The 16,556-nt window shown below is 26.2% G+C and overlaps 1 protein-coding gene across 1 annotated transcript in view; it reads right to left on the bottom strand.

Annotated features, from left to right (window-relative positions):
• Window positions 1-944: 944 nt before the first annotated feature.
• The window catches only part of LOC114126190 (uncharacterized), a 34,497-nt gene continuing 18,885 nt past the window's right edge, over window positions 945-16,556 (bottom strand). The window contains exons 4-8 of the mRNA XM_050200872.1: window positions 6,661-6,743; window positions 5,536-5,606; window positions 5,037-5,321; window positions 4,440-4,493; window positions 945-1,235 (exon numbers count right to left, since the gene is read on the bottom strand). Of these exons, the coding sequence (XP_050056829.1) occupies window positions 1,232-1,235; window positions 4,440-4,493; window positions 5,037-5,321; window positions 5,536-5,606; window positions 6,661-6,684 (438 nt within the window). The 5' untranslated portion in view covers window positions 6,685-6,743 and the 3' untranslated portion in view covers window positions 945-1,231. The remainder of the gene's footprint in view (window positions 1,236-4,439; window positions 4,494-5,036; window positions 5,322-5,535; window positions 5,607-6,660; window positions 6,744-16,556) is intronic.

The raw sequence follows: 16,556 nt of genomic DNA, 5'->3' as shown, positions 1-16,556 counted from the left end.
ATACTAAAATAAACTATACCTGCCTGTATGCATATTGTTTATTATACATTTCCAATGAAAAATATTAAAACTACAGCACTTTTAATTGATGATACCGTATTAGTCATATAATATATTATGCGAAATGCTACGCATTATACCAACGGTGATTTGTTATTGTTATTATTGCGTTAGTAAACCAATAATGAAAACAATATAGGCACTCTACAGTCTACACAATTATTATACGATGATTGATCATGCCTACGGGACAATGATTATCACTTATCAACAATAATAAACCTACAACATATATTATACATTCGTATTTAATACCACATCTATATAGTCCAGCGTTTCCCAACCTTCTTACTTCGCGGCACACTAATCCTAATCCATATTTAGCCGTGGCACACTTGTCAGTTGTCACTGACTTTATATATTGTATGCATATTTTTTTATAGTAGGCATTCATCATATAAATTATTAATACCAAAGTAGTTATACATCAGTATACTAATAGCAAACAATTTAAAATAGTGTATTTATTTAGAAAAGAAAAAAATATTATTTTTATATTTTAACCAATTACCAAAATTGTACGTAAACTTTTATTAATAATCTTAAAATTTCGCGGCATGCCGGTTGGAAAACCCTGCGGCCTATAGGTACTGTAAATATCGAAAGCTTCCTTTGACCGCATATATGCGATTGGTATAACTGTTTTAACAAGTTAGCTGATACGATATGCTTTTATAAAATATGCTAATTCAATATTCAATTATTAAACAGAAATGTATTACTCTAAAATTGAGGAATTAGGAAATTTAAGGTTATCGTAAAAAAAAAAAATGTATATTTATAACATAATATTATATTGTATTATTTTGTTGTTTAAATTACTAAAAGGAGAAAAAATAAAAGAGTAATAATATTATTATAATATTTGCATGGTGGTACATAGTAGTAATAATATATAATTTTATGTTAATAATGAATACTGATAATATGATTAAATATAGGTAGTAATAAAAAAAGAATAATAATAATATAATAATAAGTGAATGAATATAAATGTATGCAGTTAAAAAATGTTCTAAAATCTTAGATTATGAAAAATTGTTAATCTTAAACTATCTACTACAAAAGCTAATAGAACGGTATTATTAATTAATGAATAATATGTGAAAAATACGTTGCGAAGCTATCTTGTTGGATCTTGTTCCGGATTTATCGACCAATCTATTCATGATTAGCTGAAATGGTATACATGCATTATAATTAAAAAAAGTATATACATACATTTTTACATAATATAGGTAGGTACCTATTTATATGAAAGTAGGGTTTAACAACTATTAATATACTTATTAACATTATTCGCATATTGTATGACATATACGTATTAGGCCGAGGCTATATATACGCTACGTATTCAGCGGCGTTTTCCGTCGTATTAAAAATGCATTGATTTATATTGGAGTAGCTATATTATACACGACGGATGTATATTGCGCCGCGGCTCATCCGGGGTGGTAAACGCCGGTCGGCTTGCGGTTTGGCAGTGAACGCTGAATTCCTTATTTTACTTTGTTTAAAATTAAAGATGGGCGATACTGATGACGGAAAACGGCCTTATAGTATTTAACATATTTAATATAGTACGTCGCACCCGCATGTGTAATCTCCGTCTTACACACGTATACGATATAGTAAATTTTTGTTCACCAGTTTCAATAGTACGTTTTTAGTTTTGATATAACAGTGAATTGATATATTATCAAACCTATAGGTAAGAACATTATCTACGTTCTCTCGTTGGTTTTGTACGATGTTTTATTTTTTAGTGAATTATGAGCGTTTTCAAATATTAATATTTTTCATTATTGAAACTGGGGAACAAAAATTTACTATATCGTAGGTATACGTGTATAAGACAGACAAAACGCGTTTACGCAGTCTAAGTAGAACTCGCTCGATTTTGGTTCTAGAGTAAATATACCTATTATAAAATTGAATTGTGACAATATTTCTGAGGGCAAGAGATTTGTGATGTTTTTAAAAAAAAAATTTTAATTTTAAAAATTTAAATGCCATTTAAAATTGTTGACATTTTTGCTGTTTCTAAACAATATAATATAATGAACATTGTATTGGGAATAATGGTTAAAACGCAATGTCATGCCCTTAGAAATATTTTTATAATTTAATTTTATAAAAGTATATTTACTCTATAACCCAAATCGAGTGAGTTCTACTCAGATTGCGTAAACGCGTGTTGTTCATGTTGTACGTGTTTAAGACGGAGAAAACACTTGCGGGTATGACGTCCTCTTATAGGCCGGTACCATACACGACGTATTCCGCGAAAAAATACTTTGGTTTATATCGGAGTAGTTATAGGTACACTACAGACGTATAATACGCCCGCCAAAACGCAAGCCGGATTGCGTTTTTTGCAACCGATGAAAACGCAGTGTATCACATCCGTCGCGTATAGCTACTCCGATATAAGCCAATACATTTTTAATTCGACAGAAAACGGTAAAATATAAATACTGAACACTTGTTATTTTTACGTTAAAAATATAAAATTTAATTATTATCGTTATTAAAAACATAAGTCGTCATTATAATAATATATTCAATTTACATAACAGTTAATTACTTAATAATAAAAATATATTTATACTTTTAAACATTTCGGAGGTGGGGCTAGACCTTTGGACCCCCCCCCTATTATGGCCTTGTTGGCGCCTTTCAGCCCCCCTCACTGTCAATATTACTAGGTTTTTCTGGTGTGCTATAAATATTTTCATCTATTTCATTAATTGAACCACTTTTAACATTCGATATTGAAGTAGTTAGGTATGTCTTATGTCTTTATTACTTTTAAAATATTTGTTCATTTTTTTTTAAATTCTAATTGAGCCCGACCTCTACACTTTCGATATTGAGCTTCAGAAGGGTTTTTCTTTTTTTGGAGGTACAAAATAATTATACCTACAATTATTTATTTATTTAAATTCGGATACCTATTTAGTTCGAATAAATAAATAAAGTAAAAAACAAATTAAAACAAATTTATTGAAAAAAAATATAAATGTTTAATACCTGTTGGTTCAGATGGCACTGTATTGTAAAGCGTGTGCTCGTGGAAAATAATAAATATTTTATTTTTAATAACGAAAAAAAAGTAAAAACTTTATGTACTCCATTCAACTACGTCATATGTGACAATATGAGTGACTCAGTAGTCACTACTGTGCTTGTATTATACAGCCAGTAGTGTGCTATAATCTGCCGTCCAGTAATACATTAATTTATTAATGGGTAAATCGTAATCGTAAATACGTAAATATTATCAACAGAAATAATCAGTGAACCAGTCACGGCTTTTTAACGCACAAAGGAAGCGGTAGAATTACAAACATTATTTTTAAACTAAAACCAGCAATTAATTTCAATTAAAGCTATATTATTGGATAATACACATTTAAAATTGGATAAATTATTGCATGATAATCGTATTCGTTTATGCGTGTCAAAAGATAAATTAAATTGAAATAATTTTCAGTTTAACACCACTTACATACTACTACCCACTACCCAGAGCAGTCGCCCAATTCGTATAGTATTTACAGGCACTGGATGAGTAGCTATTTTACCACATAACAACCTATATTGCTATATACATATTAAAATTCTAAAGTTCCTTTGTAATTAAATACTAAATAGTGAGTGTAATTTAAGGACGATAGTAATAAGTGCATATAATCGTGAGTTTATTAATATTATTACCATGTGTAAGAGAGGGCGACAAACCAAAAATACTATTTCTATTGTAATATACAAGACTTAAATTTTGGCGTTATAATTTTTTTATCAGTTATAATGAAGTTAGAGAAAGATCTGAAGATTTTATTATGAGCTGATAAATTATAAAAACAATTAAAAGTAATAAATCCACACAATATTATTTATTTATAATTTAATATTTGTTTTTTAAAACAATTAAGATGGATGGGTGTAGCAAATTTTGTATTAATTCAATTTTATTATCAATCTCCGTACTATATAAGATAGTGAGCTAGACATGGCCTACTTCGGAAATTGGGAGCAGTAAATCTGTTAATTTATTTAAATCTTCTTTTATCATAATCGTTATAAAAATTATCTAATGGTCTTTCCATTAGTAAATTTTTATATTTTTTTTATGTACCTATATAGATAGTTATATAAAATATCAAACATAATTGACTTCGAGAAGATACATAATATAACGCTGTTACTTTTTAATAAATTTATATAACTGGTTAGTAAATGCACCTTAATATTAATAATGATTTTATGATTATACTATATTATGCTCCTATTTTATTATTAAATTTCATTAAATAAACGTTAATTCGAACAAAATATTATGTATACATTAATAATAATATTCTTATAATACTCACTTTCTCACAGCTACAATATTCTGATGTTTTGTGAAAAGCAAAAGATCGTAGTACCTGAAATATGTATTTTATTGTTAACATGATTTCTTCTATTTGTCTAGGTATAGGTATAATATGCATTAATTGATAATAATATTATAAATATTTCTAAATAAAAATATTCATAAAAATATCATTTCTGGTTAAAGTATTTAATCATTAAGCAAAATGGTCGGTGTATACTGTATAACCATCTCTGTAATAATATTATGTCAAATCTTGAATTATGAAATTTTATTCAAAGCGATTTAAAATTGTTTACGAGGCGAGTACATTAATATATTTATTGTATATAATGACATTTTCAAAATATTAAGGTTTTTTTAAAGCTATTTATACCACAAATTTATTCACATAGTTTTAAGATACATCGGTGTAAGCAGTGTTTATGTAAGGGAGTGTGATCTTGAGGGAGTAATACCCCCATACGGATAAAAGGTATATGAAATAAACATTGAGCGTACGAGCTTATAACTAAACTATAAAATATATTATTATTCTAATGCTATTTATTTTTTGCAAAAATAAAAAAAAATTGTTTTTAAGGTAGGTACTCACCACAACTTTGTAGAGTACATAGGAATTCCATCAGGAATTCTTCGGGAATTTTCCACTTTATTATATTCCCTGCGAAAGGAATTTCTTATGTTTTTGATTTTTGCTTTCACAAATTTAATGTCGGCAGTCGGAAAATCTTTTTTTATCAGATCCACTAGTTCCATGTATGCAAGTTTCTTTGCGGCCTTGTTGTAGAATTTTGCTTCTTTGTCCATACGCCAAAGGCATGGGTGGCTTTCATACAATTCGATAAAACTGAACAATAAGTCTCTATTCCATCCATAACTAGTCATGTTTAAAATAAAATAATTTACGCAGTCAATAGTTACTATAAAAATAAAACAAAACAGAACAATACATTTTAAATATTAATAGACTAGATCTAACGTAGAAATTTAAAAACTTACGAAAATTTGAAAAATAAATGCTTACAAGAGCGCAAATGTAGTGGTTATAATACAATATTTTTAAAATGATATAATTATTTTTAACTACTTACTGAATATTTCTGGTCTTCTGGATCGGTGTATGTTGCATTATCAACTGTGAGTCCAAGACGTACTCTGGCAACTAAGGAAGCAAAAATGTAGCTATTAAAAAAACATTAAATCGTAATTATCGATATTTCAGTCGTTTGTATCCTAATTGATGTATTAGTTGTGCAGGGTATTATAGTTTTGCGGACGCGACAATTTAATACCCCTCTACTGTTCAAAAATTATCAACGTGTAAAAGTAGTTGTTTCTATAGTTTAATGTAAATATATATCTTTTATTTTGTATAATGCATACACTTTAGAACTAAAATCTACGTCAATGTCGGTATTCAATTTTACAATATACGATTATTTATAAATTTTTATATAAAAATAACAATTCAAGATGTGTAATTTCTTTATATTAATACTATGGACTTAAAATTATTTGCTATGTGTTGGTGGGGATAATGGCATTTGAGATAGTTTGTTAATCGTATCATTAGATACATTATGGAACAGGACGGTTTTAGTATTACCTATATATTGTTATCTATATCTAAGATAAAAAGAATATCAGAAATCAGAATAAAAATATTAGCTTGAGATTTATAAAATTGTAATTTTTAACTATTAATTGTTAATTAAATCTTTAAATTTACTTTACATAGTAAAATAATAGGACAGACGTAAATAGGCATATGTAATTTGCGCCAATACCATCTCCCACGTAAATTGTGCCCAACGAAGGGTAAAAGTTGTAAATTGAACCAGATAGGTTAGGTTTCTATGGATAGAATGTAGGTATAGTTAAATTTATAAGTAGTAAATTGCGCCATATAGAAGTACTATTTTTATGATAGTCATTTAGCATATTATATTATATTACCTAACTTAACCTTACCTAGGAAAGGCACTAACACTGTCCTCTAAAAAGTTACTTATTGCTTAGTTTTCTTGAAATAAATAAATTAGTTAATAAAAATTGAAAAATAATTTTTTTTAAGTTAGGTTAATTTATAAAGTTAATTATAATATAATATTTTAATAATAAAAAAATCAGGTAAATCATATAATATATAATAATTAATATAATTATAAGTCATACATTAATATAATATTGTAATCAGATACAATTATTATACTCACATATATAATAACTAGTGTTATCATTTTGTTGAATAATTTGTTCCAATTTTGTTTTTGTTTTGGTGTATTGTATATTTATTGATCTAAAAACCAAACAATAAACGAATAATAAATGTACAAAAGCGTTTAAAACAGATATTGATGAATTCAAGGTCACTTAGATTATTACACTATTTTTATTACCTGTTCAGTACAATTTACAATCACCCAAATAATACATACGCGGAATATTTTTAAAAATATCTGTTTGTAATTATTGGTTATTGTAAGAAATTGTTTATTTATAATATAGCATCTATAAAATTTTAAATTACCTAATAATCTACATAGTCCCATAAAATGATATTCAATAATTAATATATGTGTCATAGGTATATAGGTAGCATTATATATCGTTCTACGTACTATGGTCTATGACTCGTGGTCATTCTTTATTTTCAAACAAGCGCTACCGCACATCCTTGATTCCACCTTCCCAGACAAAATCGCTACTGGACATGATTATATCTGTAAATATATCTTTATGTGTGATGTAAAAGTGAGACGTAAACCATAAATTAGAAATTTCAACTTATTTCTTGCAGGCCACTGCAGATATTACATATGCCGTTTCAGCGCCAATTTTAATTGTCGTGTCACCGTGACTTTGATTGTAACAGTAATAAATAATGAACGCCATCGTGATTTCCATAATATACGAGTAGATATAATATAATAAAAATAAATTGAATATCTATTATATGTGTGGAAAACAAGCACTAAAAAAATATATTTTTGCAGTTACTCCGTTTATTTCCTCTTTGAGGTCCGAAATATTGGACCACGAGCCACCTGTTGCCGACCCCTGATCTATTATATGTCTATATGACGACCTATATATTATTCTCTCATCGTGTTTAATCGAATTTCATTTTATTTATTAATACTTGCAAGACCTAATAATATAGAATATAAATTAGATTTTATTTCTCGTTCTTTTTATATTTTCATTTGAATTTATTTAAGCTGATATGATTTTCATCATACTAGGTTTTTTGGACATAGCTGATTAAAGTAAAAATGTGTGATTTTTGAACCCAATAGATTGGGCATTGGCTACAAGTACACTTATTTATACGCTATATAATAACTTCATTATATTGTGTATACAAATCGTATATACCTCCATAAAATCTATCCGGGACCGTCACACTTTGAGACGTCACTCTACTCAAAATATACAATATATATTAATATATACTACAAAATCACCGAGTGTTATATATATCATCCTCATCACATCATATTATTATTAATATTAAATATATATTTAACTTAGCCTATACAAAGTACGCTTATATAATATACAGTTGCGAAACGTGTATATAAAATACATATAGGTAATATACCTACACCGTATATTATTGATACAATAATTCAAAAGTCACGTTTCCGAAATCTTTTTATTATTTTTCTATAAAGAAGTCTCAAAATATTTGACATTCTAAATAATACGGACATGTTTATAGCATTAATTTTGATAATATTGTTGTATTAGATTTAGAATAATTATGAATTTTGTAAATAAACATTTTTTTTTTATTTCCCGTAAAATGTAAATAGGCATCGGAACAAAAAGGTCTGGTTGACAACTGAAATGACAAGAACTGGCTTACGAAATATTTTAAAATTTTATCGATTTAAAATTCTTATAGATCCTGAGGGGAGGACGAGATATCGTTGTGACGTAGTTATAATGTGTGTAAGATATTTTTTATATTGTCTGTACGACTGTACTATTGTCTACTTGATAAATAGTCCATAAAAAAATGCAATTTTATTACTTTGATTTTTGTAAGCAAATTGGATCTAATATTATTTTAAACAAGTCAAAATTCTCAATATTTAAAAAAAACAATTTAGAATTATAGGAATTTTTACTTACAAGGTTTTAAAATTTAATAAAATTGTCTTCAGCATTATTTTTTACTGGAACTATTTAAACAAAATATGTACAAACACAATTAATTTTTTTTATAAATGTTAGTTGTTCAGATTTGGATGAAATTTCATATGTACGATGAATTATATTATGATGTTCATTATTTATGATTTAAAAAAATTATTTGTGGAGACTATTACGTGTATTATGAGTTTTACTATACTCATGCTATGACATTTTCAATATACTTTAAGTAATTTTAAAATCTAATTATAATAAAAACTTGTTCACACTGTTTTATGGTACCTATTTACAGAAAAGTGTTATGAACTCAATAAAATATATGATATAAATGTTATAATGTATAATTGTTAATAACAATAACGTAATATGGTGTAAATATATATTAGGTATTGTTATTATAATTAAATTCTTATAATATAATAAAGATAATAATGCTGCAATTTATTTATACATTTATATTTAATAAAATAATCATAAATAACTACACTTGCGATAAATACAAAATATATACATTATTATTGCATTAAATATAATATTATGTAGTTATTAATTGACTTAAGAAATAAAATATTTCGCGTGCCCGACAAAAAATTGAACTCCACTCTGAATAGTTGAATGCTTTTAAAAAACTATCCAAATTTCAGCTAACGAGAGTTTACGATATTTAGAAATTAAATTTAAATCATATATTTACGGGTGTAGTTAAATTTACGGTCGTCGTGTACGAGCAACACGTATCAACACGTGTTTATCTGACCGACCGGATGGTGTGTATATATTATATATATATTATATAATCGATAGTGACTCTCTGCGGGGTACAAATATGACAATTACAAGGGTCGTGTATTATAGTGTTCATATATTCTATGCGTGTTACACACGTATTTTGTATTGTTATTATACTCAGTACAGCTGTCTATAATCTGGTGGGATATACTGCATTGTATTTTTTGCCTATATAAAAATAACAATAAATAACAGAACATAAACAAAACCGCCGCACGTTACATTAATACGTCTGACTAGCGACGATCGTACATAACGAATTGTGGCCGTAAAGAGTCGACAGATGGTTTTAAATTTCGTATGAAATGAAATGTTTTCTTTAAGATTTGCGCCTTGGAGTAGGAAAAACATCTTATAAGATATTATTTAGTGGATACTAGTTTAGACGATCGCCAAATAAATACATTTTTCAAGTTATATAAAATCCGTTGTGAAGGATGTTAGGAAAATATTGTAAAAGAATTAATGGTTCGTATCTATTTATATATAGCGAGTGAAAATTGTTTGGTATCCAATTGTATTCAATTTTCAATTTTGAATCATTCTTAAAGTTGAGAATCAATGAATTTTTTAAAATAATTGTATTGTTTATTGGTACCTACAGATATACACACACATACATGATACATATAAAACGAATAATTGTAAAATAAATTTATTTAAAAATTATATATAATAGGGATAATATATATTTATAAAACATAAAAAAACATTTCGTAATTTTAAAGCGGAATTAATTAAGTTAAAATTAAATTAATAAAAATCCCAATAATTAATATCAAAATTTAATTTTTAACTTACTAATTTTTAATTCAAGTGAGTGTCATTAATAAACAGGTGCTCTCAGGTGATTATCATACCTAAAAAAGTATATACCTAGTTTTATTGATTTTTTTATTATTTATTTGTAATGAAAATTTAACTAATGATGTGCATAGTGCATCACGCATTACCTTTAACTCATATACATATTGTACTGTACGTGTACCTATAGATTGTATAGGTACAACAAAAAACGATAAAGACATAATTTAATTTTAAAATCTTATTACATTTATTCAATGATGCCCCCAGTTCTTCTCTACTGTTCAAAATTATTTAATTAGAAAAATTATGATATATATTAATTTCACGCTTGTGACAATATTAACATTATTTGGTTCATGGGCTGACACACACTTATAGCACAAAATATTTTGATGAAAACGTGTAAGTTTATTTTCTTCCACAAGTTTTCATGCAAAAATTCCTCAACGTACTCTTACCCACTAAAAACATGTTTTATAATAAATTCTAAATATTATATGCGTGCCGTGTATTTTTCTATATTTTTGTAACTCAGTATCATATGCAAAAACAATGTAAAATATTTGTATAAAGTCAAGGCATAAGAGCATTGCAGGTATTTAAAAAAATATTCAAGTACATACATATCCCTAAGCCGATATCTTAGTAAAATCTTAAGGTAATTTTCTCAAGGCGTAATTATTTGCGGAGAACTCTAGTTGCTATTTACGAAATAATAAATGATTTAACCTTAACAGTGAACAAGCGGCAGTCAGTCGAAACCGCGGTGATTATAAAGTATTGTATACTTTCTACGTATTATTACGCTATTTAAAATGTATATTATATTGTCAGTAACAAAGTTCTTGTGTATTCGAGATTCAGATAGCAAAGTGATGAATTTTACAATGACGTATATGTTTTTTTTGTTTGTTATCAGACAAGTGATGCATCACTTTTTGGAAAGGAAACATGTTTCCTTTTAAGTTGTTATTAAAGATTTTTAAAAATATAAATTTTTAAGTATACAATTGTTATACATAGTTGAATAACTTAGTTTAAATTTGAACTAAATAAACTAAATAATACAAGGTTTCCCATTAGACAAGTAGTTTATATTAAAATTGAAAAATCTAAAATATATACCCTATTTTTTTTTTTTTTAGACGACATGCGAGGTTCAAATTGAAAAATATTATTTGCAGGGATTTGAAATTAACGTGCGTTATTATATTATACTTATAATACAAAATCTTAATTATATTTTCAAAATATTTAGTTCAACATTGTATAAAATGTCATTGCGGCATTTTCTATTTATACCACGACTACACTGAGTATATAACATTGTTGTACGTTAATTCATCGATATTGAAGAAAATGTACCTAATAATTATAATATAATTATAAAAATATATTAAACATATATATACTATTATTAATATATTATATATTATATATTATTATATATTAATAACCAATATATTATTAATATTATTATTATTTATTAAATTATAATAATAAATGCAATTTGTTTGAAAAAATTAATTCAAGCCAACCGTATTACTAATATTAAAATAAATTCTACGATAACAATATCAATATTATAAAATTTAGTATTTACTTAGTACCTAATATAAACCTCCTTAACTGACAATTGTTTTTTGTATGCAATAATTCTTTATTATCGAATTCAAATTTAACAACTTACAATAAAATTATATTTTTTATTTTTATTTTTTTTTTCATTGGCTTGTATGATTGATGGCTAGACTTTTTAAGAACACCAATAACTTACGCTTCAAACGTTGTACTTGCATTTTCGTTGATGTGACCACTTCTTCGGTAGAAGTTGCTATCATAGTTTGTACATCAGATGTACCTAAATTTTAATTATATGTCGTGATTGTATAATGGTCATTATAATGACCATTGTTTACCTCCTAAACATGTCCATATTTTCATAGGTGCAATTTCAGTTTTTGTCTCGGGGGAAGGGGCTGTATAAAAAAATTTATAATTAATTATATAGCTATTTATATTTAATAATACATTTTAACTGAATTTTTTTTTTTTTTTTTAGGGGGCTATGACTTATTTTGGAGACCAAGCCTTCATAGCCCCACAGATTGCGCTTATGCATGTAGTATGGACACGTTTATATGTATATATATAATCTATATAGAGTCATTTTCTCTTGTAAATCATGTATTTTATTCGAATAGGTACAATTTATAGTTATAACTAGAAGTATTTATAGTTATGTACATAGTATTTAGATCCACGTGTAAATTAATATACAAATAATTCTTGATAAACATTTTTTTATGTACTAATTGTCTGAAAATTTTTTCAACATTTTATAAGCTTACGCCTCAGCTTAAGCCGAGCTGAACAAGAAGACAATAACGATATAATAATATTTTTGTAAACAGATTATATAGGTATAATATACAATAAAGATTAATAAGTTGATTAAATAAAATAAATATACGTCTAATACATACAATTTAATTATGAATTTAAAGCATTTAGGTAACAGGTATAGGTATAGGTATTAATAATTATATATCGTTAAATATATAAGTCTACTTATGCTATCTATAATTTTTTTTACTATGAAGCTGAAAAACTAGTTAATAACAATTTTCAGTATAAAATTTTTTTGTTATATTCATTTATTAACAGTTAATTATGATACAGCCGAAAGTTTTTAATAAGCGACAAGAATAGAAATGTGGACATTTTATTAATTTGAAATGAATGAATATTACCTGCAATTTAAATCTTTATGTCAATAGTTAATGTTTCACAGCAAATCACACACGAGAATTCAAATGGGTCCTTTTATCAAAGGGAAACGTTAATGCGGTTAGGGGTATTGAGAATCCTCACTGTAAAAAATATTCGTTCTAACCGGGTTCAAGCCGGGTTTCAAGAATCGGTGAATCATCAGGTGTTATTTCCATTTCAGATATGTCCGCAGAATAATTCGTTGAAAATTTCCCAGATCTATCATCATCGTCTTCGAATACCTCTGAATACTTCTGCAGAGCAAATTTTGCTCGCTTCCTCTTAGGCGATTCTTGTATGTCATCGGTTTGTGTTTCTTGATTTCGTGTAAGTTCTTCAAGGATAAGAGAGTAAGGTTCCCCTTTATTATGCGTTTTCAGGCAATGTTCGGCCAAATTGGTCATATCTATTATTTTTTTGATTTGATTAACACAAAAATTCCATGATCGACTCAAATAGTAATGGCATTTTTGTTTGAAAGTCATCTCACTTGCGCTCATCGCAAATAGTCTGTAAATACATAATAAGAATTAATTAGTATGTAGACTTATACATAAAATTGTATATAGGTCTATATATTATATAAAATAATATATTGATATTAATTACGGTCTAAGGGTAAAAGTCGAAATCGGGCAAACTTCATAAATGCCAAAAAAGCGGAAATTTTTGTAATATATATACGAGTACATATGAGAAATAAACATAAATAAGTATGTAATTATAATTTATATTTTATATTATGTTAAAATTATACAAATCACCGAAAAAATCAAATAAAATACTCGAGTGTTTAATTAGTTTTAGTTATGAAATATATTTTTTACTAATTAATACTTTTAAATAAAAACAAATAAAATAAAATAATTATTATAGTTGTTTGATTTATTTTTAATGTAAAAAACTAATAATTTTCGTCAACAATACATATATAATATATAGGTATATTTAACACGTTTTATTTTTAATATTGTTATTATCTTTGTTGGTCATTTTTCAAACATAATTATAATTATAAATTAGTTTTAGTATATTTGGGAATAAAAAAAAATTACAAACAATTAAATACTATAACTTTAATCTAATATCCCGTCATTTTTAGAAATATCATATAATTTATGAAATCGGAAACATATTTAAATAGAAAAAAAGTTATGTAAAATAGCCACAACAAATTATTATTTAAATTCATACAAAGATCATCATAATAATAACAAATTTGTTTCTTGGCTTTGATATACATGTATTTGGTAAGGAATGAAAAAAGTTGTATGAAAATCCTACAAAACGTATACAGGAATATATAGGGTACCTATATCAAGTTACTTATCTGTCCTGCAAGGCTGTAATAAAGTAGTATCAAATACTTATAGACTCATAGCTGATATTCTTATTATAAAAAAATTTCATAAATATGTGAAACTAGAAATAATTTCTTATTACTGATAATTCAATATTTTATTTAAAAATATAATGTATTTTTATTGGGCGTAATATTTATATTTATGTTTTTGAAATAAATAAATAATTGCTATTTTTCTCATGTACCTAAAGAAAATAATATGGAACTCAATTTAACAAAAAAAAAAAATAAATAAATAAATAAATAAATAAATAAATGTATTTCCCGATAACTTTTAAAATACATTTCACCGTTATGCAGAAAAAGTCCATACACTGTTTGGTCAAACTTTCGTCAGTGTTCAAAGACGTAGGTATAATCAAAATTAAATATCAACTAGATTAGTTAACTATGGTAGGTATTATACATAATAAGTGTAAAATAAATAGTTGACTAAAAAATGTTTAACTAAAATATTGTTTATAAAATTATAAGTAAATATTTTAGAATATTTTTATTTTTGTTCCTAATTGCTTAAAATTAAAAATTCACGGACACGAAAAAAAAATCTAAGTTCAAAAAAAAAAGTGATAATGTATATTTAAAAATATATATATAATACCAACATGATGCTCACCTGTAAATAATCTTTGAACGAAGACTTCGATAAATAGCAATACAAAAATAATTATCAAATTGTTTAATTTAACAATTTGATAAATATGTATTTTGGTATTCAAATATATTGTGTCGTTTGGCCATTTGAACGATGAATGACTCCAGTTCTGGTGTAAGTAGTCTCTCGGACTGATGTAGAAGTGACGTAGACACGCAGTCGACCGGAGCGACAATATGGGATGTCACGCCGAAATTTCGTACGCCTGGCTATAAAGTAAACTATCCCAAGTTTGAGACGAGGGTGGGCCAATTTTATAACGGCCGCGCGGTTGTTGAATGACGCTGGCGCAAAAGAGGCGAGGCGCCTAGTGGAAATTATCATTTTCATTGGAACACGCCAAAAGCACACTCACACACTTGCGCGCGTGCTCCTGCGTGTAAATGCTCTATGCGTGTTCAAGGCGATTCAACAAGCACACTTGCTAATTTTTCATTTATAATAACATATACTTAATGACTATTATATTTTCCAATTTTTATTATTTATGTAAACTATTTAAGAAATTTTCTGTGGAGATACAAAATTTTTTATTATAATTATTTGATCAGATAAATTTTCTAAAAACATAGACGTATCATAACCAACGTTTGAACAAGTTGTATTTAATTTTTTTAATTTTTAATACTGTAAGGATAATAATCAATAGGTCTATGGTGCATGTTTTAAAGATATAGGATATGATAATGATATGAAAATATTATAGTAAATCGCTATTCTAGTATCAACATTTATGATTTTTTTTTTTTAATTATAAAATAACCAAGTATTTTAAATACTTGATTCGATACATCTATTTTATATTTTAATAAATATAGTTAGGACTATAGGTATTTTTTTAGCATAAATATTTTAATAACTGAAAAACTATTCGTTTGAAATTTTAATTAGATGCATATAATAAATGTTTTCAAAAATTATGACTAAATAATTTACTGTATAACAAAAGAGTGAAAAGGAAGTTCTTATTTGAAGAAAAGAAATATTGCCATAGGGTAGTGGACTTCAACCATTTTAGTCTCGCGTCCCACTTTTTTAGGCCTACATTTTTCACGACTCACGTAAACTTAAAAACTATTTTTTTACTTTACATAAATTTATAAATTTAATTTTTATTTTAAAAACGATTGAAGACCACTATAAGGAACTCCTTACGTGTCCCTAAATATATACTGTAATACTGTGCTACAACGAATAATTTATTTGATTACAATTTAAATTTGTTTTTTATATTTCATGAATATGATCTTTTTTAATTTATGAAACATAATCGAATTTTTCTATTTAAGAAAATGCCAGCGCACTGTTTATTTTCTATCTCTAACCTATTATGCGAAACATAGACAAAACGAATTTATGCAGAATCATACTTTTATGGTTTTGAGTAATCTAAGAGTAAAATCACCCATTACAAAAATTATATAGAGAATCATATTTTTGAGGTTATAGCAAATCGATTTTTCTAAGTATTGTCTCAAAACAATTTAAACATAATTTAAATTTTCAACATTTTTTTTTAGATTCTGAACAAAGTGATGAATGTATTGATTTTACAATGTGTGTTT

The sequence above is a fragment of the Aphis gossypii genome, chromosome 2 (assembly GCF_020184175.1).
Source record: "Aphis gossypii isolate Hap1 chromosome 2, ASM2018417v2, whole genome shotgun sequence".
Taxonomy (NCBI): domain Eukaryota; kingdom Metazoa; phylum Arthropoda; class Insecta; order Hemiptera; family Aphididae; genus Aphis; species Aphis gossypii.
The sequence above is the reverse complement of the archived record's forward strand: the minus strand, read 5'-3'. Positions and strand labels throughout refer to the sequence as shown.